Source organism: Enhydra lutris, unplaced genomic scaffold, assembly GCF_002288905.1.
Source record: "Enhydra lutris kenyoni isolate GAN:26980312 unplaced genomic scaffold, ASM228890v2 scaffoldscaffold24, whole genome shotgun sequence".
NCBI classification, from domain to species: Eukaryota; Metazoa; Chordata; class Mammalia; order Carnivora; family Mustelidae; genus Enhydra; species Enhydra lutris.
Window position 1 is genome coordinate 6554649 of NW_019154108.1, and position 26551 is coordinate 6581199.

The 26551-nt window shown below is 40.5% G+C and overlaps 1 protein-coding gene across 1 annotated transcript in view; it reads right to left on the bottom strand.

The window, feature by feature from the left end:
• The window catches only part of LOC111150746 (regulator of G protein signaling 7), a 511256-nt gene that overhangs the window by 12888 nt on the left and 471817 nt on the right, over window positions 1–26551 (bottom strand). The window contains exons 10-11 of the mRNA XM_022508325.1: window positions 8568–8642; window positions 880–978 (exon numbers count right to left, since the gene is read on the bottom strand). Coding sequence (XP_022364033.1) covers window positions 880–978; window positions 8568–8642 — 174 coding nt within the window. The remainder of the gene's footprint in view (window positions 1–879; window positions 979–8567; window positions 8643–26551) is intronic.

Consider the following 26551-nt stretch of genomic DNA (forward strand, 5'->3'; position numbering starts at 1 on the left):
CATGTTTAATTCAGAAAATAAACACATTTGTTATTTGTACTACAATTTCAAAGTAAATCCTACTTCCTCGTACTAGACCAAGAAATCATCGATGATGTGTGTTTTGGGAATAATTTTATCAGCACTTCAGGACAAACACATGGACCTAATCACATACGGGAAACTTTGAAACTCTCTAAATTACTACATTTGTGGCGATTATAAATATACTAGAAAAAGTATTGTTACACTATTGATAAACCGTATCACAGTAAAATGTTAGGGGCAAAGAATCAAAAGGGGGAAAAAGCCCCATGACCAAGTGAAAGAGATTTCACTATTATTTGATATAAGAGACACTGGTGTTTGCTTTGAAATATTACTTGGAACCAAAACTATTGATCAATCAGTGAAACAAGACATGATGTATATCCTAACTGTACACCAGTGTTAATGAGGGAGAACTTTGAGAAGCTTATGGAGAGCAGTACCGGAAGAACAAGAAAAAACACTCGGTAAAGATCATGTCACATGACCGGATACATAGAACACGTGACTCAGCATCACCAGGTTCTTGCCTTCTCATCCTTCCAGAAGAGTTCCAGAGCACAAAATAACTCTTGAAACAGAGACAACTAAAGATCACTGCATGTCCTTTTAAAAAACTGGTTAGAGGACACAGGACTCAGGGAATTAAAGAGTGAAGAGATTTGGAAAGCATCTCCATATGTTGATACATTTCCAGGCAACTACGTATCTTCAAATTAAGTGATTTCACTACCTTTTAACTGCAAACCTTCTCTGTGAAGCAACCAACCATACAGATAACCTCTTACAAACCCCTGCCATTGACACTGACCATGCCATCTTCACTGCAGGGCGTTTTATAGGTTGACCCACCTGTTGCTGTAGCTCATCTTCTGTTGGAGGTTTAGTTTCTGGTGTGGGGGTGTGGGTAGGGCTGTGACTTCTGATGTCATTTTGTAAACCATAGACAGACTGTATTAAAGTAAAAAAGAAATACGTGAGGATAAAGTACGATTTATAGTCGCAGACTTTCTAAAAGGTAATTTTTGTGTCATATATTCAACAAGGTAAGTCACAGCTTTGCTGCATATTTGATGAAGCTTCTTATTAAAATTCAAAGGCACAGCTATCATAAATATCATATGAATATAAAGTAGGAGCACAGCTCTTTGAAAAAATATGTGGTTAGATTATTAACTCTGACAGAATAATTGATCATATGGAAAGAATGTGGTAAGGCTGATAATAAGATCTGGGGGTGGACTGGGTATGAAGTCGGGGGAACAACGACACTATATAACATTTAGTAAGTATTGATTTCAGAATAAAATAGGGGTGGATATAGAATAAAAATTTAATAAGCCAAAAGAAAATGAAAATAAGTTGAGTTTTACAGAACGGAATACTGAGGAGAGAGACTAGGTTAACCATTCCATTGCTGAGTTAGTCTCTGCGGGCGTGATCAGAGACACCCCAGAGCGCTCCAACTTTCCCAGCTCAGCATGGGGTTGTCAACCTCTCCACTCTGGCCTTGCCATTCAGTGCCACTGGGTGCCTTTTGCAAACATCAGTGATCCCAAAGTTTTCACTTTGGAATTCTTTTTCTTTTTCTTTCTTTCTTTCTTTTTTTTTTTTTAAAGATTTTCTTTATTTATTTGACAGACAGAGATCACAAGTAGGCAGAGAGGCAGGCAGAGAGAGGAGGAAGCAGGCTCCCCGCTGAGCAGAGAGCCCGATGTGGGGCTCGATCCCAGGACCCTGAGATCATGACCCGAGCTGAAGGCAGAGGCTTTAACCCACTGAGCCACCCAGGCGCCCCTTCACTTTGGAATTCTTGATGCCCCAGGGCTTCTTTTGCATCTTGTCAAAAGGTCAAACCTACTGCTTAGGAATATTCTTTTTTGAGAAAGACCTAGTATGGGGGTGCCTGGGTGGCTCAGGTGGGTAAGCATCTGCCTTTGGCTCAGGTCATGATCCCAGGTCCTGGAACTGAGCCCAGAGCCCTGGGTCAGGCTCCCTGCTCAGTGGGGAGTCTGCTTCTCCCTCTGCCCCTCCCCCTGATCATCTCTCTCTCCCTCTCTCTAATAAATAAAATCTTAAAAAAAAAAGACCTATTCTTAGTAAGTACTAATAAAGATCCAGAGACTTAAAGAGACCAAAAAAAAAAAAAAACTTCAATGTCACATGTCAACTCAAGGGAGAAGCCAAATAACTTTTTCTTTAATATCAAAGAATTACTATTAATATGAGCTACGGGGCACTGTTTCTTGGGACAGGAGGATGAAAGATAAGGCCATAATAAAATTTCATGAGGCCACAAAATTAAAGGTACCAGATAGGTTTGGAAGAAACTCTTGAAATCAGAAGAGGGTAGATCCGCGTGTTCAACCAGGCAGGTTTTCAGGCTCACCAACCTCACCAGTATCTCTAAGTTCACATGTGTTTTGTTCTGGACCCGTTTTCACTCAGACTCTATCTTTTCTTAACGTTCACCTGTTAGCTTTCTACCTGGACCCTCTGGATGGACTTGATTTCCCTCTTGGAGCTCCCCATTACTTGGCTCTTAGGCTTTCTTCAGTAGATGTTGGCTTGGCTTTACCTTACCTGAATCCACCATTGTAGACTATCTTTGGTAAGTCTTTCAATCTGCCCTCTCTTGACCTAGCCTCTGAGAACCTCTGAGAACTCAGGTTCTATCACTGGGCAACAATTTCAGCCCAACGAGCAGCACATACGCTGTGAATTAATTATTCATAGGACTGAGCTGAATGGCTTCAATTTTTTTTCTTTCATTTATTCATTCAACCTCTATTGAACACCTAGTATATATTGGATATAATGCTGAGCATTAGGAATATAGAAGTAAACAAAGACAGATATGTTTTCTCCTTCATTGGAACTCACAACTTAGTGGAGGGGAAACATGTTACACAAATAATCACACAAACAAACACACTACTAAAACTGTGGTAAGAGTTATAAAAGAAGATAATAATAGAGCATAATAGGAGCAGAGGGCTTGAAGTACAGGAGACTTAATTTCCACCAAAGAAACAGAAAAGGCCTATGTGAACTACTGATATTCATATCTGAACTTTGAACTCTGGAGTAACTGTTGAGGTTGATTTTTTTTTTTAATTAGGCAAGTGAAAGAACACCAATTATTCAATAATCGTAGACAATCCATGTGGACATTTTCAGTGGTATTACATTAATTTTTGATAAAGAAAACAAAACGACTCTAAGGCTTGAATGCTGCATTCTTGTTTATCTTCGTTTAATTAAAGTTCTTAATAAGAATCTACACTCAAGCAAAAAATGCTTATAAGGTAAGAGCGCAGACTGTTTTAAAAGTAAATATTTGGTTAAGATTAAAAATAATTAAAAAGACTGCCAGAAAAATACTGCACTTTATGGTGTCATAGACGTAAACTGATCTAGAAGCTATCTTCTGTCTCCACATTTCTCTGATGGTTTCGGTATGCATGCCTCGCGCATCGGCTCAGGGAGTTGGAGGTAAGAACCGAATCCCTGGGAGGCGGTGTTGAAAGCAGCCCTCCTGCAGCCTTGCTAAGGGCTCTGAGGTTACTCTGGCATTTTCTGTTTCAGGCAGGTAAACATCAGGAGTTCTCTCTCTCATCAGTCACGGTGCCTTTCATTTTCTGGGGGCCAGTGATAGCTTTTAACTTTGATTCCTGGCCACAGTGAAAATGGCCATGAATAATGAAGTTTTATGTACATGGCTTATTTTACGGACAGAGGAGGGAAGGAAATCGATCTTATCTTGGCAGACAAGTTCTGAGGATCACTGAAATGTAAAAGGTTTTGATTTCTTTTTTTAAAGAAAAAGGAAATATATTAAAATATTGACCTAGAGTGGGCGGAGTAGAGTCAGCAACAGGTAGGATGGGAGGGGAAGGGACATGCCATTCTCTCAATGGGGAAAATAAAATTAACCAATTAGCATCCATTTTGAGCTGTTAGCAAAGCTAATTAACAATCAAGATGCTTTGATGTAATGAGTATGTCCGTTTATTTAAGTTCAGGGTGCCTGACCCCGTTTTTCTCACATAGGGTACCATCCACATGAACTGGGTAAGTTATTCATAAAGTGAAACAGATGTGACTTTCTTCAAAACCTGTTCATATGTCATTTCCCTTCACATCTTAGAGGAAGTCTAAGAAAATGCTCTCCTACTTTTATCTTTGGCGGGCGGGGCGGGGTGGGGTACTTTAAACCAGAAAGTAAAGAGTACACAGGAAGCTTTTAAGCCTATCTTTGTGGAGAGAAATCTCTGGGACCTTTCCAACTGGTGGTGGAGGGAGGGGATATTTTTCTCTTCCTTCTGGATTGCTCAGCTCGACCAGAGAACAGATTGTGACCACATCTGCTGCTATGTGGAGGAAGCCAGTGCACAGAGAGAAGGAGGCCCAGGAGAGGGAGAGAACCCTGAGGAGTCCCTGCGTCTGTGACTTCCGGCGCTAACTGTCCTGCCACCTCCCAAGGGTTTAGAATATTCTCTGAGTTTTGCTATTTTGAGCAGAATGTTGCCTGCTATTTGACTGTACTTCTTACTTAAAACCCTTCTGTGTTACTCTAAGGCACAAGTCATTTCTTCTGTTAAAATTAAACTTCCACATTATGCATATACAAGTGAGGAAATGCCAATTTTTTATGTATAAACAGTTTTATGTATAAATAGCCACTGCATTAAAAGCAGAAAAACCAGACATTTAGTCATGAATTTCCTACCTGTTCCTCCAGAATGTGCCCATTAGCTATTACCTAAAATATTACCTAAAATATGAAGTGTCTTAATGTCTAAATGAAAGTGACAGAAAAAAGAAAAGTCATGAGGCAAGAAACAGCTTACTTTTGTTTTGAAATATGGGTCCTGAAGTTATAGGAAGCAATCCAGCGTGTGGGGTTAGTCATGTACATACAAATGCTTTTCTCATTTTCCTCAGGTTTTGTGTTGTCCTAGGGCCCCTCTCACTATTGTCCTATAGAAGGGTCCATCCTGTGACAGTCAATTTTATGTGTCAAGCTGGCTGGGCCGCAGTGCTCAGATATTGCCTCCAACGTTATCTGGGATATTTCTTTGAGGATATTTTTGCATGAGATTAAAATGTAAATCGGCAGACTCTGAATACAGCCAATGACCCTCCATAAAGTGGGTAGGCCTCGTTCAGTCAGGTGAAAGCCTGGACACAACACAAAGACTCCCTCCAGGCCAGAGGGAATTTTGTCAGCGGACGGCAATGCTTCCCTGGGACCCTAGCCTGGCCGACCTCTTCAGGTTTGGGCTTGGCAAACCTCTACAACTGCATGAGACAATTTCTTCAAATAAATCTCTCTCTCCCTCTCTCTGTCTCTGTCTTTCCCTCCTGCCCCCTCTGGGGAACCCCGACTGACACACCGCCTGCCTCACCTATTATAATTAAAGTTTTAGAAAGAGACTGAAGGAAATCCGGCACACAGCGGCCCTTAACATTTTGCCTAGATTAGGCTGATTTCTTTCTGGCGATGCTACATTATCATTCCTTCATAGAGACGTAAGGAAATACATTCCGCCTCCTTCTTGTATTTTAGTAAAGACAGATTTTAAAAACTGACAGATCCTAAATACTTAAAAATATCTCAAATCAGATGTACTTCTAAGCCTTCTCTTCACATTTGATAAACATATTTGAAATTCAACAATTAAATACAGCATTCCAATCCCTGGTTTTCTTTAGGTACATATGATGGATTATTGCCTTAGGGAGTTCCTGGGTCCCTTATTCTTGGGATGATATATAATCACGAGAAATATTACAGCTGACTGCCAAAGAAACGAACAGCGGCTCTCTTGCTAAGGTGAGCACAGCTGGCAAAAATGAAAGACGATCCAGGAGTTCCACCTCCTTATCAGCAGAAGTTTAAGACAGAGAGTGGTCACACCACTAGGAGAATGAGCAAAGGACAGTCTGATTCGCTGTGGAGGGCAAAGACGGTTTTCAAGGAGACAGGCTGGCCTCTGCCATTTCTGTCTAAGGCTTGCAATCCCACAGAACTGCCCACTGCACAAGAACAGAGCTGTGGAGACTTCAGGGGATGGCGGGACAGTTTTTTGTCTGCCATGTACTTTTTGGTAATAAAATGGTGTGGTGACTTAGAGTCCCAAATCATTCGAATTCCCTTGATAACATGTTACGGGCTGAGTTGCATCCCCCTGAAACTCATGTTGGAATCCTAATCTCCACTGTGACTATATATGGAGATGGAGTCTATAAGGAGGTAGTCAAGGTTAAAGGAGGTCATCGGGTAGGACCCTAATCCTATGGAGCTGGTGTCCTTACAAGAGGGACAGACACCAGAGCTGTCTCTGCCATGTGAGGACACAGGCTGCAAGAAGGCAGCTGTCCACAGCCAGGAAGAGAGCTCTCACCAAAAACCCAACTTGATCCGGGACTTCTAGTCTCCAGAACTGTGAGTGAATAAATCCCGCTATGTAAGCCACCAAGGTTGTGGCACTTCGTCCCGGTCACTTGAGCGGACTAACAGATGCCACTTAACACAATGGCAGGGTTACAGGTGTAGAGACATTTGCCTGCTTGTTCAGTGTGCCCACTCCCTTGAGACCATGAGCTGTGGGAGCACGGTCATGCCTGTCCCCTTCCCATCGAGTATCTGAGAGCCAGTACACACTTGGCATAACGTAGAGCCTTGTCACCTCTGATGGGATGGGTCATTCCAGTTATTAAGCAAGTAGGAGTTAACGGAGCAATGGTCCTAATTCTACAAGACCAGCCAGTACGGGGCTGAGAGTCCCATGACCTTCTACGTAAAATAACATGATTTGAGAAGATGCTAGCAAATTCAACACTTCTGACTCTGAGAAACTATATATATACCCAAAAGTAAAAAAAAACAAAAAAAAAATCAGCATCCTCCAATTGTTGGAGACAAGGGAAGGCACGCTACTTGCTGTAGCATTCTTCAGGATTTTTGTTTTTTTTCTGGGCCTGCAGTTCTACCATTATCGATTCACAGGAAGTCGGACCACAACTGAGACAGAGCCCAGCGATTCCATCTCAGCAGAATTCCACCTTGCTAGGCCTGATGGTTTCCCATCATTAAGTGAGGGCTGATGGGTGTGAGCCCACCATTGCCAATTAAAGCTTTTCAAGTTCTCAAAAAGCACGATGCCGTGTGTAGCCCCGGTAAGACGTCCGTACCGTGTACCATTAGGAACACAGTGGAAATGACGGCTTGATTATCTTTAAGTCCTATCTGTCATCCATATGCTTTCTCTTCCGAGTCAGAGCCCATCTTACTTGGTGTCTGTTGGGAAAGCTTGACACAAAGTAAGGTATTATGAGAAGTAATTCTTCAAAATTCGGAAGCAGTTTGGGGGGCTGAAGGTGCTTTTTGGAGAGAAGGTTACAGCTCTGAATGCTGTTCCTCAGCACAAAACCAGTCCCCAGTGCGCTGAGGCCATGCTGTGCACAGAGGACGGAAGGAACCGCGTGCGGCCAGTCACAGGAGAGTGGGGCCGACACACCTGGTTTTGTCTGGCTTTGCCTCTTCCTCTCGGAGAGCTCCTGGGGGAAAAGCTTTGGAGCGCCGCGCCTGAGTGGGTTTGGTGGCACTTTTCCTGTGGCTTCTTTATCCTGACATCAAGGTAAACGGACTTAAAAGAAAGCAAAGTTACTTGGATCATATGGGGGCCTCTGAACCTGATGTTTATATTTCTAGGGATGCAAGGAAAAAGACAACAAGAAATAAGACCACAAAAAAAATGTTTAGTGCCTACTGGAAAACCCTGACGCTATATAAGGAAAAAGCCACAAAAAGGAAGGTCTTGAGCTTTGTGGAATGCTTTAATCCAGTGGTACCAACTCTGCTCTGCGTCCTCAGCCCAGAAATTCTTATTTTTCATGGAATGAATAAAAATGCTTTCTGTGTGTATGTGTTACTTTAAAAAATATGGAGTTACTACTGCTATGTATTTTCAAGAGAGTATTTAAAATATCACTGAATTGAATTTAGGATAGCTTTTTGTTTGTTTGTTATGTGTCCTCTCACATAACACACACCAAATGGACATTCAACAATTATGGTTGTGTTACAAAATTCCAGTGTTAAAAGAGGATCCTCATACAAACCCTATAGTTACATGTCTTTATCATGGCCCTTCTCTGCTCATAATTTTCTCTAAAAATACCCTTCTCTCATCCATATCACTTTTTCTCAGATAATCTCCGTCTGCGTTTCCTTACCCTCTGGGCTCTGAAAGAAAAGCCTTTCTCCGCTGATGGTCCTTCCCTCCAACGGGGAGAAGATGTGCCCTCAGCATCTTTGCCCTCATCACAGCGACCTGCATGTGCTGGAGAACCATGAAGGGACGGGCAAAAGACCAGGGCTTGAGTTCCAAGATTTTCTTCTAGCCAAGGAACAAGGAAAAGCAAGGAAGATGCTAGAGATACTCCATGAAGTGGGCAAAAGGTTTTCATGACTGATGTCCTCCAAACAGTACAACCCACACCAAGATCAGCACAGCAGACGTAAGTATTACCTTCCGTGTTTTGTGTGGGTTTCTCATTCTGGATGACTTCTTGATGTCCACTTCAGTGGTATTTACACATCCAGGCTGGAAATGGAAAAACAGAGAGACAAAGGAATCTTTGAGAGTGAGGTTTTTGATCCATGCATTAATGACTTGCTGTCCATGTCCCTGGTAAGTCTTTCAGCAGACCCAGTAAAAAAATTTATTATACTCTCACTCCTTGCATAAAAAGGACTTCAGATAACATTCTCGAATAACATCCAGAAAAATAGGGAAAAGAAATGCATGGGCTTCGCCCGTGACAGTGGGTGTTGACATTAGTAGTTGCTAAGCCAACAGACTCAGAGCAAAGGTATCTGAAGATTAAGTGGATGATAGCCCAGCTGGTACCCACACACAGCCCTGCTCAGATGCCCCCTCTATGTGAGGTGACACTGTTAATGAAAGGCTGTTTGCTTCCCAAGTTGGGAAACTACCATCTGTTGACCCAGCTCAAATCCCAGAATGAATTTTTTTTTTTTTACAACGATTCGTGAAATCAAGGTACTAGACATATTAGTAATATAGATTAATATTAATAATAATAGTTAATAACAATATTATAATTAGTTAACAGTTAATAATAATTAACAACAGTATTAATAATAATTACTAATAATAGAATGGGAGTGTGGGCAGCCTGCGACTGGTTCTCTGACGACCTCAAGAGGATCATTTTTCCGGATTTATTGTTCTGTTGCACAGAAAGAGAGAGCAGTAAAGCTTCCTTTGTATTTGGAGGAGGAGGGGGAAGGAGGAAGAAGAGAGCAAGGATAGGTAGGGGGTGAGGAGGGGAGGAGAAACAGCAGGGAGGAGGGAGAGGGAGGGGAGAGAGATGATAAATCAGGAAAAAGAAGAAAGGAGTGTCAAGAATATAGGAGACCTTCTATCTAGAAAGGTCCTCAGATATCACTTAGTCTCTAGAAGTGACCGGAAGGAAGTGGTTATATAGAGACTGTTTTGCCAGCTTTCAAGTCCTGGTACCGGATATAGGGATCTCTGGTACTAGTCAAAGGTATTATGTTGTACAGCTCTGCTCAGTTTCTCTATTTCCCCCACAGACGGCAAGATCATGAAAACGTCAGATACACTTGAAAGTGACTCCAGAGGAACTGTGAATATGGAAAAAGATTTCTCCATCCTTGGGATGTTGTGGGATGGGGAGGGGTAAAAAGGCAGCGCTGGTGTGATTCCAGAAATAAGCTGTTCTCTACACTCACTGGCAGGCAAGGGGACTGACTCTGTTATAATGAGCACATGGGGCATTTTCTTAAGTCACACCGTCCTGACAGCACGGCCACTGGGACAACACTCCGCTATAATAGTGTACAGGATGAGGAAGCAGGCAAGGAAAGCCTTTTCTCTTGATTTTTCTCCTTATGTATGTTGCATATGAACTATATATACCACAAACAGAAATACACACACACACACTCTGCACTAAAATCTTAAATAAATGACAAATTTGGTTGCGTATCTAGATGGAAATAGCTGGTTTAGCACCATGGTCTGCTTGGCTGTATGGGAGGAAGAGCACCCGCATGGGTGGACTGTATTTACTGACACGGAGCCTCTCACTTTAGATACCCCAGCATCAGACTGATGACGATCTGATATTCCAATTTGATTTTTCTATGGCTGGTTATGGCCTGAGTATTTTTTAAAAGACCCCCAGTGATTCTGATATGCAGCCAGGATTCACAATCATTGATCTAGATGTAGCAAAGTAGCAAAGTTTTGAAAATATTAAAGCAATATTAAAGTGTCTTCATTTCCTTTTAGATTCTATTTCTGTGCAACCTTCCACCTGTAAGCCTCAGTCCACTAGGAAGGTGAAGCACTGAAATTCTTTAAGCTCTTACTGATTCTTCAAGAGCCGAGTGTGCCAAGACAGACCACAGAGATCTTCTTTATGTTAAGGGGGGCGGATAATGAGGATGTGATATAGAGGAAAGGGAAGGCACGTCCTACCATGAGCTGGAGAAGAAGAGACCATTTATTATTTATTGAAAAATAGTCATTTCTGCATCTAATTGTCAGACTTTGTGATAAATGGTGAAATACAAGGACGGATGTGTAATCTTCTAATATAATGAGGATACTAAAACGTGAATGAGCACCGTGTGGGAGCACAGGACTGGAGAGAAGTTGGCATGGGCATTACGCAACAGAACATTTCATACATCCCTTATTATGGCCATCCTCTGGGTTCTCACCAACATGGCAGATAAATATATGTATTTTTAGTATTTGAGCAAATTTGATCCCTATAAGAGCATGTGGTCTTTGGTTATTTTAAAAAGGCAGTCATCCTTTTAAGGCATATATAACTTGACCACGAGCTGGCACCAGATCCACGCAAAATGTGATGCCTAAGTTGGTTCTCTGCACTACTAAACACAGCTTCCCAGTAAGATATGAATAACATAATCACTACCGAGTAAGCACTCAATAAAGAATGTTCAAATATGTACTGCGGGCCAGGTATAATACGAAGTTCACAATATCATTCAATTTAAGGTATAATAATGAAGTAATATTTACACTGGCCTGGAAAAGAATCATAACTTATTTTGAGCGATCCAAAGGTATATTTATTCAACAGAATTCAGCTATGCTGTGACAGTACTGCAACATTACTTATTAAAAAGTAAAATTTAATGCCTTGGAATCCATTCCTGAAGTAGCAAAAGGATCACATTATTGAGAAATATTACTGCCATAGTGTTCATGTCAGTGTCTTAATGAGTTGCAAAGCAGAGCTGAAATTTTGGTTTCATCACTGATTTTACTTAAAAGAATCTAAGTACCTTTCAGTTCCTGTCATGGCAAAATGCCATTATTAGTTGTGGCAGAAGGCACACTGTTCTCAGGATAACAAGGGAGACTTAAGGACTCTTCAGTGAAGAGCAGCGTGAAGAGACAATCATGGAAAACCACTTTCTTTAATTTAGTCCCAGTACCTGAAGTGAAATTGGGTAAAACCATGTCCTCGATGACAAATGAATGGAGATTTAAGAATGAGGTGGTAAACAGAACTGATAATAAGAGAGATCCATATTCCTGGAAATTAGGAAAAAAGATACAATTCTGGGAAAAAGTAAGGTTTTGAATATTGAATGTTGAAATATTTTGAATAATTATTGGCTCAAATGTGATTCAGTTACTGGGGAAGATTTGCCATTTTGTAACACAGAACAAGTTTTAAAAGTTCAATTTGTCATGTATTATACCACAGTGAGAACGATTCCTCACTCTTACCTAAAGTGATTACAGGTTCTAGAGTGTTCTACCTCAGGATATTTTTTTTTTTTAAACATCGAATTGAAGCTTTTATTTCGGTTCTTGGGTCAGCAAGGCTTACTAAATGCTGTATGTGAAGGAGGTTGTTTAAGGTAACTACTCTGGAATTCCTTCCATTCACTCTCCTCTATAATATTTATTTGTTTGATTACTACTCAGTCTTATTTGTGGTTCTGGATTATATAGTCCCGCTTCGGTGTAGGCTGTGAACAAATTCTGGGAGTCCACCGAGAGAATGAAGGCTCTGGCAGCAGAGGGGAGAGAACTACACCACGGTGACCTGGAGCTGTGGACAGTGGTCAGGTAGAAACTGCAGCTCAGGGTAATGAGCTAAAGGTAAGTCTACCACGGTAATGGTAAGGTAAGCCTACAGAGAAGTAGAGGTCATAATGGAAGTGACTTGATATGATTTATATTTTTAAATAAAAACTAACAAAAATTAACTCCAGACAGATCACAGACCTACATATGCTAACCTATAACTCTCCCTAGAAGATAAGCATAGGTGAAAATCTAGGTGCCCCGAGTTTGGTGGTCATTTTTTATATTCGACAGCAAAAGCAGAGTCCACGTGAGAAATCAGTGGTAAGCTGAACTTCACTAAAATGAAAAACTTCTGTTCCATGAAAGATAAGCCAGACTGGGAAACATTTGCAAAGGGTGCGTCCGATGAAGACAAGCATACAAATATACAAAAAACTCTAAAAACTCAACAATGAGAAAATGAGCAACCCAATTAAAAAATGGGCAAAAGGTCTGAACAGACACCTTACTGAAGAAGATACACACATGGCAAACGAGTGTATGAAAAGATGGTACACATCCTGTGTCATTAGAGAATTGCAAACTAAAGCAAAGTTTAAATACCAGTACACACTTACTACAAGAGCCAGGATCTTGTCCTGACAACATCAGATGCAGTGGGCTGGAACTCTCATTCCTTGCTGGTGGGAATGCAAACTGGTATAGCCCTGTAGTGGGGACCCTGAAAGGTTTTTTTTTTTTTTTTTTTTTTTTTGTAATGTAAATGCCTGATTGAGTCTTTGGTGAACTAGCAACCAACCTGTTGAAAGAGGCACCCATTTCAAAGACTGCTATCTCAAAGAAATGCCTCTTCAGCCACACCACTGGATAAAGAGGTGGGCTGCCTCCCACCTGTGGTTCCTTTGTTTTAGAGAGCTTGGTTGATCTCAACAACTCATCATCTTGGCTACTTGTTTTTGTTTTATTTTTGCTCTTCCTCTTCCACTGCTTTAAATCCCTGCTCTTATGTTTTAAATTCACCAGTAAAGAGTGAGCCTATGAAGCCTTGGGTCCCCACCTGGACCCTAGTAAAAGCAGTACCCCAGGCCCGTGTCCTCCTCTCTCCCCTCTCCCCTCAACCTCATTAGGTGGCCCCAGACGTGCTATGTAATTAACAGGTTCTATAAGTGGTAAACCTTTATTTCTTTTAAGTTTCCTGATAGCTGTTGTCCAAGGGCAACTTGCAGGAACGATAAGAACCATGGGTTGATCTGACCACAGCACTGGTTATCGACAGGCTGAGACCAGCACAAAACCAGCCACTCTGGAAGCTATTTGGCAGTTTCTTACAAAACTAAATCTCCTTTTCCATCTGATCCAACAATTGTGCTCCCTGGTATTTATCCAGAAGAGCTCAGAAAGTATGTCCTCACAAAAACCTGCACATGGATCTTCATTGCAGCTTTATTCAAAATTGCCAAAACTTGACATCAGGCAGTAGGTGAAAGGATAAACGAAGTGTGGTATGGAACACACAGAATAGTGTTTGGAGCTAAAAAGAAGCAATTAAACCATGAAAAGACATGGAGGGATCTTAAATGCATATTATGAAGTGAAAGAAGCCAGTCTGAAAGGCTACACTGTAGGATTCCAACTATAACATTCTGGCAAAGACAAAACTATGGAGACAGTAAAAAGATCAGTGGTTTCCAGGGGTGAGAGAGAGGGATAGATGATTCAGGCAGAGCACAGAAAATTTTTAGGGCAGTGAAACCACTCCTCATGATACTATAATGGTGGATACATGTCATTATACATTTGCTTAAAGCCATAGAATGTTCAACACCAAAAGTGAATCCTAGTAAACTGTGGCCTCCAGGAGACAGTGATGGGTCTGTGCAGGTTTATTGATTACAACAATGGTACCACTGTGGTGAAAGATACATTTTGAAGCTAGAATCAATAAAGCTTGCTGATGGGTTGGATCAAGGAGCACAGTGAGGGAAGGAGAGTCAGCGATGACTCCCAGTTACTGGCAACTGGACGAGGTGGTGCCATTTATCAAGATGAGGAGAGAAATTACATTTGTAAACAAAGAGAGAAATCAAGGATGGCTCCTGGATTGCATTTACATACAATCTGAGTATTTTTACTGATTTCTCCAACTAGAATAGAGCTCTTTATGCAATCACTGTCAAGACTCATGACTCAGAAGATTTCAACATTAGTGCTTCTGCAATAATCTGGCCCATCCTTTTGTGTCTTTGACCTTTGGCATGACCACTGGCAGTAAGAGCCTATCACTGAATGTGCAGAATTCATATCAGATGGTCCGTCACGGAGAGCCTGGTGGAGCGTCAGCCCACTCCTCAGAGCCTCTACTCTGCTTCTCCAAACTCTTCTCCCATGCATTCTACCAGACTCAACTAGTCTCTTCTGATTGACATCAGACCACTTCCACTTAACATCCAGGAACTGTCTGTTCATCCTTCCACGATAGTCACTTTTTGTAGACTGGCAGCTGCCACACAGGCCCAAGTATCGTCAGACTGTCACAGTTCTCAGCAGGCTACCAAGAGGACTCGAGCTAAGTTTGCTATGGCTCCTTTGTCATCACTGGCATTACTCATGTGTCATGTTCAGCCTTTAAATACTTAAAATATTTCCAGCTGGAGTTGCTTCAGAATTAAAAGAAAAAAAATCACAGGGTAGATGTTGAGTAAAATATGAGCTCCTTCAGGAAGTGACGGGTCTGAGGCAGGTGTGCGTGAACTTCTTCTCTGTTACACTTGGGCCTGCCATTCACACAAGTGGTTGATCTCCCTCATTTTCTGTTTTTTTGTTTGTTTTTTTCTTTATAAATGCTGGTTGCAATTTGAGGACATGCAAAGATTTTTCAATTGGGGGATAAAAAAGACCCCTCTGAGATTGAAAACACACACTCCAACTTGCTATACACTGGGGAGCCCTGGGTTGGCATTCAGGGCACTTTCATAACCTTCAATGAAGTGGCATTTCAGTTGGCATTATGTTGCTCTCCTTCTGGGATCTCATTCATGGGAAGGTGAGTAGTGACAAAATTTTGGGATTCCTGGTCCATAAACATAATATTATCAAGTGCCTTAAAACTTTTGACTTTAACTCTTAAAGTGTTTGTTGAATGTAGGCATGAATGTAAACTAGCTCTCTGATGGCAGTGGAAATTGCCCTAGCATGAAAGTTAAGAGCTAAAATAGGAAAACAGATCAGTTAACTGAACTGGTGAAGGCAGTTTTGTAGATGTTACTGTGGTTAATACTGGTGATTCAATGGCATGCTGTAACCAGTTTAGAGAATCAAATAAAATTCCTAATAATATAAACAACTCACAGTAAGTTAAAAATGCTTATAATTGTTAACACAAATAACAGTGGGGCACATAGAAAATAACAAGTTCATGAAAATCAGTGGACATTTGAAGTGGCCTTGAATTCAATAGCTTGTAAGGCTCTTAAGTCATATATTCCCAAATGGAAAAGAGGCTTACTTCCCTTTCCAGGCAAGACACACAGAGAAAGGCTATCTGCACCACACACCTCAGCTCAGCAAGACCTCTATAAAGAAGATGAATTTCAAAGACACGCTCTGTTGCATTAAACTTGATTTCCAAAAGTAGCAAAAGATAAGCATTTTATTTATCTAGTGGTGCCAGAAAAGAGAAGTTCACATAAAATTATTTCCCAGATTACATATTTATCACTCAGTGCCAAAAATCAATTTTATTTTCACCATTAGAAAAAAGGATCTTTTAAAATAATTCCCACATACCCTGACATTCTTACACAATTATAGCTGAAGTAATGCAATCTTTTCTTGTTGATTCAAGGTCATTTTTGAGAATGACACTGTGCCATCCTTAAGACAGCAATGCCTCTGAGGCCAGATGGTCCTAACTCTTAAGGATTTTGAACTTCTCCTCATTTTCTGCCATTTTTTTTTTTTAATGCCTCTGCCTTCTGCCTGTCCATAGTCAGTTTTGCTGATCTCAATGTCCTTGTCCCCAGTACCACCCCATCATCCTCTAATCTGTTACTTGGGTTCTGACAGGGGTCAGGAAACCATACAAATACTTCCTGAAAAAACACGGTGTCTAACATTTTAGCAAATGAACCAGTCAAAGCACCCGAGTTAGAGTGCAGGTGTTTTCACAATTTCTTTGGGTAAAACTTGAAGGGTTTATTCCTGGTTAAATTTTGGATATGTGGGGAAGGAAGTATAAGAATGGTGACAGGGGAAATGTAAACAAGTTCTCATGCTATCTTCTGGAAAACTTATAGGACATAAATATTTTACAAGCTCACTGAATGGATCAGAGTAGATGACATGAAACATCTGTCTGGAGTTCTGAGATAGGGGACGACACAGGGAGGGGGGGCTTGTGATTCATTCTGTGCTCTCAGGGGCAGGAGGAAAAGCTCAGCACAGTGGGAGACTGGGCAGCATCCTACAGAGGCATCTGCCCCAAATCCTGCGAGTGAACAATCGCGTACCCTGCTCTGTCCCAGCCACCTGTGGGGAAAGTGTCCCAGACACAGCTCTAGTTTTAGTTCAACTGCTTGGAAAGGGCACTGACCGGCCAGGAGCTCCTCTCGCTGCCCCCACTCCATCACTCATTGCCTGTGCAGCAAAGGCCATCACCATCCACCAGGATGTTCACGCCGTGACCCGGGAGTCGTCATGGCACCTCGCTTTCCCTTACTTCCCACGTTTCACTTAACAGCAAATCTTGTGCACTTTACCTCCAAATACATCCTGAATTTATCTGCTCCCCCTTGTGCCACCAACCTGGTCTAAGTTGCCATTATCTCCTACCTGGACTGTCTCAGCAGCCTTCTGATTTGTCCTCATCAATCCTTTCTTGCTTTCTCAACTCTACTCCCAGATTTCTCTCTGTGCAGCAATCACACTGAGCCACGTCATTATGCTCTTCAGACCTCTGCACATGTCTCTTCACATTTCAGATACGAGGCAAACCCTCTGCCATGTTCTACAAGGTGCTACATAAATAGCCTCTGTCTGCCTTTCCAACCCCATTGGTACCTCTTTGCCTCTGCTCACGTCACTCCTGCCTCACTGGCCTTCTTCCTGCTCCTCACATGAATTGGTTTCTTCCCTTTGGCCTGGCTGCTACTTCTTTCCCCAGTATTCCATTCTGGTCTAAGAGAGGCCTTACTGGACTACTTGGCCTCCAAACCCTCCCAATCATATCACCCTGTTTTTTGTTTTGTTTTGTTTTTGTTTTTTTTTTAATTTATAACACTTGCCTCTACCTGGAATGTTCTTGTATATTATATTTGCTTGTTTATTTTTTCTCTACCAAAAAGTAAGCTCCTCAAATATAGGGACTTTATCTGTCTTGTTTAATGTCATCACCAGAGACTGAATTTTTCTGTTACCTCGTAGGTGCTTAATGGATATTGAATGAATAAATAAACAGATGAATGAGAGAAACCATAGATTATACATAACAATTATTTCTGAACATTACTCTTGTTAAAAATACAACATGAGTTTTATTTACTGTATTTTGGTATATTGTGCATGTGTGCTCGAGAATATTGGTACCTGTAACTTAACTTCCAGACCAACTGGTCATCAACTATCATTATTATCATACATTAACTGAACATATGGTCTAATTCTTCAGTTAGACTTAAAAGAAATATTTCTGGTACAATAAAATTTAGCTCAAGTGTTTTCTTTTTTCACTTGAAATGTAAGTAGTCCATTGCTTAAATGAGTATATATGGCTAATAATTTATTACTTCCAGATTTTACAGGGATTGAGTAATTAAAGAGCAGGAGGACACTGGGAACTTACAAAGGCTCAGTTTCAGAGAAGGCAGTATGAGTGAGATCACCTGCCCCTGAATTTATAATTTTGTTTCAGACTATCTCCATTTTGACCTACAAACATTCAAAGACAAATAAGAGCTGTGCTTCTCTGCATTTTGCCCACCTGGATGTTTAAGGCACACCAGAGTTAAGATAAAACAACTGAACTATAGGACACAATAATACAGCTCATGAATCAGTTTTTGGTTTTCAAAAGCACGTGGGTTTTTAACAATATAAAGTCATTCAAATGATGAATGGCTGATATCCAATGGCCTACTACAGATGAAGGGCTGATATCCAAGATCTATAAAGAACAGAACAGACAGTTCTCCAAAGAAGACATACAAATGGCTAACAGGCAAGTGAAAAAAATGTTCATCATCCTTAGCCATCAGGGAGATTCAAATCAAAACCACACTGAGATACCATCTTACACCAGTTAGAATGGCCAAAATCAACAAGATAGTAAACAACAAGTGTTGGAGAGGATGTGGAGAAAGGGGAAGAAGCCTCTTACACTGTTGGTGGGAATGCAAGTTGGTGCAGCCACTTTGGAAACAGTGTGGAGATTCCTTAAGAAATTAAAAATAGAACTACCCTATGACCCTGCAATTGCACTACTGGGTATTTACCCCAAAGATAGAGATGTAGTGAAAAGAAGGGCCGTCTGTACCCCAATGTTTATAGCAGCAATGGCGACAGTCGCCAAACTGTGGAAAGAACCAAGATACACTTCAGTGGGTGAATGGATAAAGAAGATATGGTCCATATACACAATGGAGTATGATGCCTCCATCAGAAAGGATGAATACCCAACTTCTGTGTCAACATGGACGGGACTGGAAGAGATTATGCTGAGCGAAATAAGTCAAGCAGAGAGAGTCAATTTTCATATGCTTTCACTTAACTGACTTGTGGAGCATAAGGAATAACATGGAGGACATTGGGAGAAGGGGAGGAGAAGTGAGTTGGGGGAAATTGGACTGGGAGACAAACCATGAGAGACTCTGAACACTGAGAAACAAACTGATGGTTTTGGAGGGGTGGGGAGTGGGGGTTGGGTGAGCCTAGGGTGAGTATTAAGAAGGGCACATATTGCATGGAGCACTGAGTACGGTGCATAAACAATGAATCTTGGAACACTGAAAATAAATAAATAAATAAAAATAAAGTCATTCAATCCATGTACATGGGATGTCTTTCCATTTGTTTGTGTCTTATTTAATTTTTTCATCAATATTTTGTAGTTTTCTATATCAAGTCTTCCACCTCCTTATTTAAGTTCATTCCTAAGTATGTGGTTCTTTTTGTATGTCCTGTTATAAATGGAATTGTTTTCCTAATTTCCTTTTAAGATAGTTTGTGGTTAGAGATTGGAATCCTTGTACACTGTTGATGAGAATGCAAAATGGTGCTGCCATTACGGAAAACAGTATGGACATTCCTCTAAAAAATAAAAATAGAACTACCAAAAGATGCAGTAATCCCATTTCCGGGTATTTAACTAAAACAACTGAAATCAGAATCTCAAAGAGATACTGGCACTCTCATTTTAATTGCAATGCTACTCATAGTGGTTAAGATGTGGAAACAATCTAAATGTCCCTGACAACGGAAAGATAAATAAACTGGGGAGATACATACAAAAGAATATTGTTCAGCCTTTAAGAAAGAAAGAAAGAGGGGCGCCTGGGTGGCTCAGTGGGTTAAACCGCTGCCTTCGGCTCAGGTCATGATCTCAGGGTCCCGGGATCGAGTCCCGCATCGGGCTCTCTGCTCGGCAGGGAGCCTGCTTCCCTCTCTCTCTCTCTCTCTGCCTGCCTCTCTGTCTACTTGTGATCTCTCTCTGTCAAAAAAATAAATAAAATCTTTAAAAAAAAAAAAAAAGAAAGAAAGAAAGAGAAAATCCTGCAATGTGTGACAACATGGATGAACCTTGAGGTCATTAGGCTAAGTTAAATCAGCCTGACAACTTAGAAGAAATGGATAAATTCTTAGAAATACACAATATTCAAATACTGAACCAGGAAGAAATAGAAAATCTGAACAGACCATTTACAAGCAATAAAACTGAATTGGTAATCAAAAACTACCAAAGAATAAAAGTCCAGGACTTTTGGACCGGATGGATTCACAGGTAAATTCTACCAGACATTTAAATAAGAATACCAATTCTCCTCAAACTATCCAAAAAATTGAAGAGGAAGGAAAACTTCCAAACACATTCTATGAGGCCAGGATTACTGTGATACCAAACCACACAAATCACAAAAAAAATCTACAGGCCAATAACCCTGATGAACATAGATGCAAAAATCCTCAACAAAACATTAGCAACCACATACAACTATACATTAAAAATGTTATTCATCATGATCAGGTGGGATTTATTCTTGGGATGCCAGGAGAGTTCAATATTCACAAGTCAATCAATGTCACACACCACATTAACAGAACATAAGATAAAAATCATACTAATTTCAATAGAGGCAGAAAAAGCATTGGACAAGGCTCAACATCTATTCATGATAAAAACTGTCAACTAAATGGGGTTAGAAGGAGCATACCTCAACATAATAAAGGCCATCTATGAAAAACCTATGGCTAATTTCATCTTCAAGGAGGAAAAACTGAAAGCTTTTCCCCCAAGGACAGAAAGAAGACGAGAATATCTACCCTTGACACTTTTAGTCAACATAATTCCTAGGCACAACAGACAGAACAAGAGATAAGAGGCATCCATATTTGTAAAGAAGAAGTTAAACTGTCACTATTTCCAGATGATATATTATACATATAAAATTCTAAAGATTCGACCAAAAAACTACTAGAAGTAATAAACAAACTTAGTAAAATGGCAGGACACAAAATTAGAAATTGGTAACATTTCTACACACTAACAATGTAGTTGCCAAAAGAGAATTTTACAAAACAACACCACTTGCAACTGCTGCAAAAAGATTAAAATTCCTAGGATTAAACTTAACCAAAGAGATGAAAGACCTATCTCTGAAAACTATAAAACACTGATAAAAGAAACTGCAGAGGACACAAACAAATGGAAAGATATTCCATGCTCATGGATTCTAAGAATTAATATTGTCAAAACATTTGTATTCCCAATAGAAATTTACAGATTCAATGCAATCCCTATCAAAATATCAACAGCATTCTTTTTTTAAAGATTTTATTTGACAAAGAGACACAGAGAGGGAACACCGGAGGGGAAGTGGAAGAGAGAGAAGCAGGCTTCCCGCTAAGCAGGGAGCCCAATGCAGGGCTCAATCCCAGGACCCTGGGACCATGACCTGAGCCAAAGACAGATGCTTAACAACTGAGCCATCGAGGCACCCCTCAACAGCATTTTTAAGAAACTAGAACAAATAATACTAAAATTTGTATGGAACCTTAGAAGACCTTAAATAGTCAAAGCAATCCTGACAAAGAACAAAGCTGAAGGTAACACAATTCTAGATTTCAAGATATACCACAAAGCTGTAGTAATCAGAAGAATGTAGTCTTGGCACAAAAGTAGACACACAGGGGCGCCTGGGTGGCTCAGTGGGTTAAGGCCTCTGCCTTCGGCTCAGGTCATGATCTCAGGGTCCTGGGATCGAGCCCCACATCGGGCTCTCTGCTCTGAAGGGAGCCTGCTTCCTCCTCGCTCTCTGCCTGCCTCTCTGCCTACTTGTGATCTCTGTCTGTCAAATAAATAAAATCTTTAAAAAAAAAAAAAAGTAGACACACAGATCAACAAAGCAGCATAGAGATGCCAGAAATAAACCGACATTTATAAGGTTAATTAATCTATGACAAAGGAGGCAAGAATATACAATAGGGAAAAGATAGGTTTTTTTTCAATAAATGGTGCTGGGAAAACTGGACAGCTACATGCAAAAGAATGAAACTGGACCACTTTCTAACACCATAAACAAAAACTAACTAAAAATGGATTAAAGACCTATCATGAGACCTGACATCATAAAAATCCTGAAGAGATCACAGGCAGTAATCTTTCTGTCTTCAGCTATAGCAATATTTTTCTAGATACATATCCTAAGGCAATGGAAACAAAAGCAAAAACAAATTATTGGGACCACATCAAAATAAAAAGCTTTTGCACAGCAAAGGAAACCATCAAAAACCAAAAAGCACTCTGTTGAAAGGAAGGGAAAAGATATTTACAAACAATATATCCCATAAGAGATTAGTATCCAATATATGTATAAAGTCAATGCCAAGCAAAACAAAACAATCTCATTAAAAAATGGGCAGAGGACCTGAATAGACATTTTTCCAAAGAAGACATGCACATGGCCAACAGACACATGGAAAGTTGCTTAACATCACTAGCCATCTGGGAAAGGCAAATCAAAACACAATGAAATATCACCTCACACCTGTTAGAATGGCTAAAATCAAGACAACAAGCAACAGGCATTGGCAAGGATGTGAAGTGAAGGGAACCTTCATGCACGATTGGTGGGAACGAAAACTGGTGCAGCCATTCTGGAAAACAGTACGGAGTTTCCTCAAGAAGTTTTAGAACTACCCTATGACCCAGCAATTACACTACTGGGTATTTATGCAAAGAATAAATCAACACTAATTCAAAGGGATACATGTCCCTATGTTTACTACTGCAGCATTGTTTACAATAGCCAAGGCATGGAAACAACTTAAGTGTCAGTAGACAAATGGAGAAGGAAAATGTGGCAAATACACACAACAGAAAATTATGTAGCCATAGAAGGTATGAGATCTTGACATTGGTGACAACATGGATGGACCTTAAGGGTATGTATGCTAAGTGAAATAAGTCAGACTGATAGAGAGAACTACCATATGATTCCACTTCTAAGTGGAATCTAAAAAAATGAAAAAAACAAATAAAGCAGAATCAGAACTATAAATACAGAGAACACACTGATAGTTGCCAGAGAGGAAGAAGGTGGGGTGTTGGGAAAATGGGTGAAGAGGAGAGGGAGATACAGACCTCCAGTAATGGAATGCTTAAGTCATGGAAATAAAAAGCAGAACATAAGGAATACAGTCCATGATACTGTAGTAGTAATGTAATTCAACAAATGGTAGCTATTCCTGTGATGAACATAGCATAATATATAAACTTGTCAAATTACTAAGTTGTACACCTGAAACTAATGCAACATTGTGTATCAGCTATTATATTAAAAAAGACAAATACAAATAAATTAGCGAATAAGCCAGTCATAGAAAGACAAATGCTATATGACTGCACTTTTATGAGGTATCTAAAATAGTCAAATTCAGAATCAAAAGGTGGTATGGTAGTTTCCAGGGGCTGGGGAGAAGGGAAGATAGGCATTTGCTAATTATCAGGCATAACATTTGAGTTAAGGAAAATGAATAAGCTCTAGAGATCTGATCTCATGTGAAGTATTCTTACCAGAAGAAAAAGTTAAGACAAAATGTGAATTTTAGGCATAGACTGAAAGAGCTTAATTTCCAAAGGACCCATTCTGTTACCACTGTTCTCCCTTGCTCTGTATTATGGAATTAAAGATTAAAACCCTCTATGAATGGGGCACCTGGGTGGCTCAGTTGGTTAAGCATCTGCCTTTGGCTCAGGTCATGATCCTGGGGTCCTGGGATTGAACCCCATATCGGGCTTTCTACTCAGCAGGGAGTCTGCTTCCCCCTCTGCCTCTCTCCCCAACCCCTAGCTTACGCTCTCTCTCTCTTTCAAATAAATAAATAAAATCTTAAAGAAAAACCTTCTATGAAAAAAATCTGCATTCAACATGTAAAGGAACACAAATAATACAAATAAAAGTTCTTCCATGTGGTGCATAAACAATGAACTCTGGAACACCAAAAAAAAAAAAAAAAATAGTTCTTCCATGGTGGACTATCTACTTTGTCATTTTCCAACCATTATCTCACTTGAGCTCTGTAAACATTTTATAACCTACACAGGTCAGCCACTCTGAACCTAATTTTTAATGAATCACAGTATCAAAGACTTGCACATTAAAAGAAGGCATCAGTCTTAATCTGGTGAAACCTAGCACCCAATTCATGATTTCTTCTGACAACTTCTATGACAGGAGTCATTCAACCTTAGCTGTTGCAACGGGCATCTCTCTTTCCCTAAAATAACCCCATCTATAGCACATTCTTTAGAATGCAGAAAACCTTTTAATAAGTCACTTATTTAAAGAGTTATGCTATGTTTTAAAATACTACTACTACTACATGAAAAGAAAACAACATGACTACAAAATAGTTAAGATCATGGGCTCTGTATTCTTGGAAGATAAGGAACCCTCCCAAGCCTGGGTGTCTCCTCCTACCTAGCGAAGGTAAGAGTAATGGTACCCAAACTCTGTTGTACAATATACTGTGTGCAAAGGGGAGACATATTCCTGATACCTAAAGCACATGTTAGCTGCTATGATTATTAGAAGTAAAGTTTGACATACAGAAAACAATCACATAGCAAGGAACTGGGTCTATCAGATTGTTAGGATTTGAGGAAGTTACTCATTAAAAACAAGTTGAAGTTTACTGAATGGAAGTAAAAAAAAAATAAAATGAAAAGACTTTAGCATTTTAAGACCAGATATCATATTTAATAAATAAATGAGTGAATACCTTTTTTGGGACTAATTAATTATACGGTGGTGTGGAGGCAGTTCAAAATCCTTCACCTCCATCAAGTCAGGCACCAGATTAATACATTTGCGTTTCACTTCCTCAACAGTTGCTTTAACCTTCCACTTCTCAAAGGGCTAACTTCTAACATTTGAAAATATGTACTGACAAATGTCTTCATGTTCGAGCCTGTGATAATGAAGTGTAATTTGCTTCAAAAAAAATCCAGTTTTTAACTGTGAGAAGGTACCTAAAATTGTTGAGGGGAAATAGCAGAGCTGAGGAGAAATTTTCTAGAGCTTTCTTGGTTTGAGAGAGAATTTATTTTTTTTCTTCATTAATTTAGATTGTTTTCAATTTTAATTTATTTTTCTCAGGAAAGCAGACTTTGTTTGAAGCAGACGCCTGGTGTCAGAGTAAGAGAACACAGCTTTTCTTCCTTTCTTCCTTTCTTCCTTCCTTCCTTCCTTCCTTCCTTCCTTCCTTCCTTCCTTCTTTCCTTCCTTCCTTCCTTCCTTCCTTTCTTTCTTTTTTCCCCAATACAATTTGGGGAAACTGTATCTGAGGAAAATCAAAGGAAGAGCAAAAACAGAGCCCACACAATCACTGCTCCCTATGGGATCGGAATTCACGCAGCTCTGTCCGCACTGGCAGGTGGAGTCTCGCTTTGTTGACTCCGTCATCCCTTCACGGACTGTGTGCCCCTGTGTGTGTGCATGTGTGTGTACATGCATGTTTTTAACTTTTGAATTTCACTGGATTTCGAACTGATAGAAAAAACCACCAGAAAGTTCGAAGGACTCCACAGACTCTTTCCCAGATTCCCCAACAATTTTTACTCCATTTCTCTGTCTATAGTGGAAGATTACCTATTGACCCTTTCTGCGGCAAACAGGACTTTACCTCCTGCTGTGGCAGCAGCGGTCCCAGACGCCGGCTTCTCGAGGCTTCTCGAGCTCGAGGCCAGCCTCTTGGACCACCGCTACCGCAGCGGGTTCTGCCCAGCACTTGTCCAGGCCCCAGCAGGTGCAAGAGAACATCGGTATTTGGGAGCGGTGCTCTGCTCTCCTCTCCTCACGTCCCTGGGATGCTGGCTGCTGGCCCAGGGCCTTGCTCCCAGCGCCAACCCAACCCCACCCGTAGCCTCATTATTTCAGAAGGAACAGGACAGAAATTGGAGCGCATTTTCAAAAGCTGTCAACCCGTACGCTACAGAAACACCAACTTAATAAGGGGGAAAACAGTTTCTATTCTCGCTCTACCCAGGGCTCACATAAATAGCATCAGATATTACATAATAAGAGGACACTGTATCTCCAAATCTATTCAGGGATGGAAAGAACAGACAAAGGATAAAAGATGTAACCAGCGAGCAAAAAAGAACCGTTTCACTCACAGGGAGGCTCAGGATTGCTATGTTGTCAAAATATTTTCTAATCCAAAGGAACAGACCAGAATAATAGACAGAAGCACTGTTCTTTTTTTTTTTTTTTTAAACACATAAGGAGATTTAATTTTGGATGAACACATCTTGGATTTTCTAAAATGGTTAAAAGAATCCGTAGCTGGATCGTGGACTATGGGCAGAGGAGGCAGGACCGTGAGGAGAGGCCTGTTTGAGCATTAAGGACGGAGGACTGCCTCATTTCTATTGACTTCAGTGTAATTTCTCACAGACACCTCAAAACCGACCATGCCCAAAGTTACAAGAGGAATATCGCTATCGCCGAGACTTTTCAACAATATTAGGAAAGATACCAACTTTCTGCTACAAAGCTCCAAATGAACACGTGAAATTATGTACATAAATTATACACACAGTACAAAAATCAAAGCTACCCCCCCGACACACACACACACACACACACACACACACACACACACACACACACACA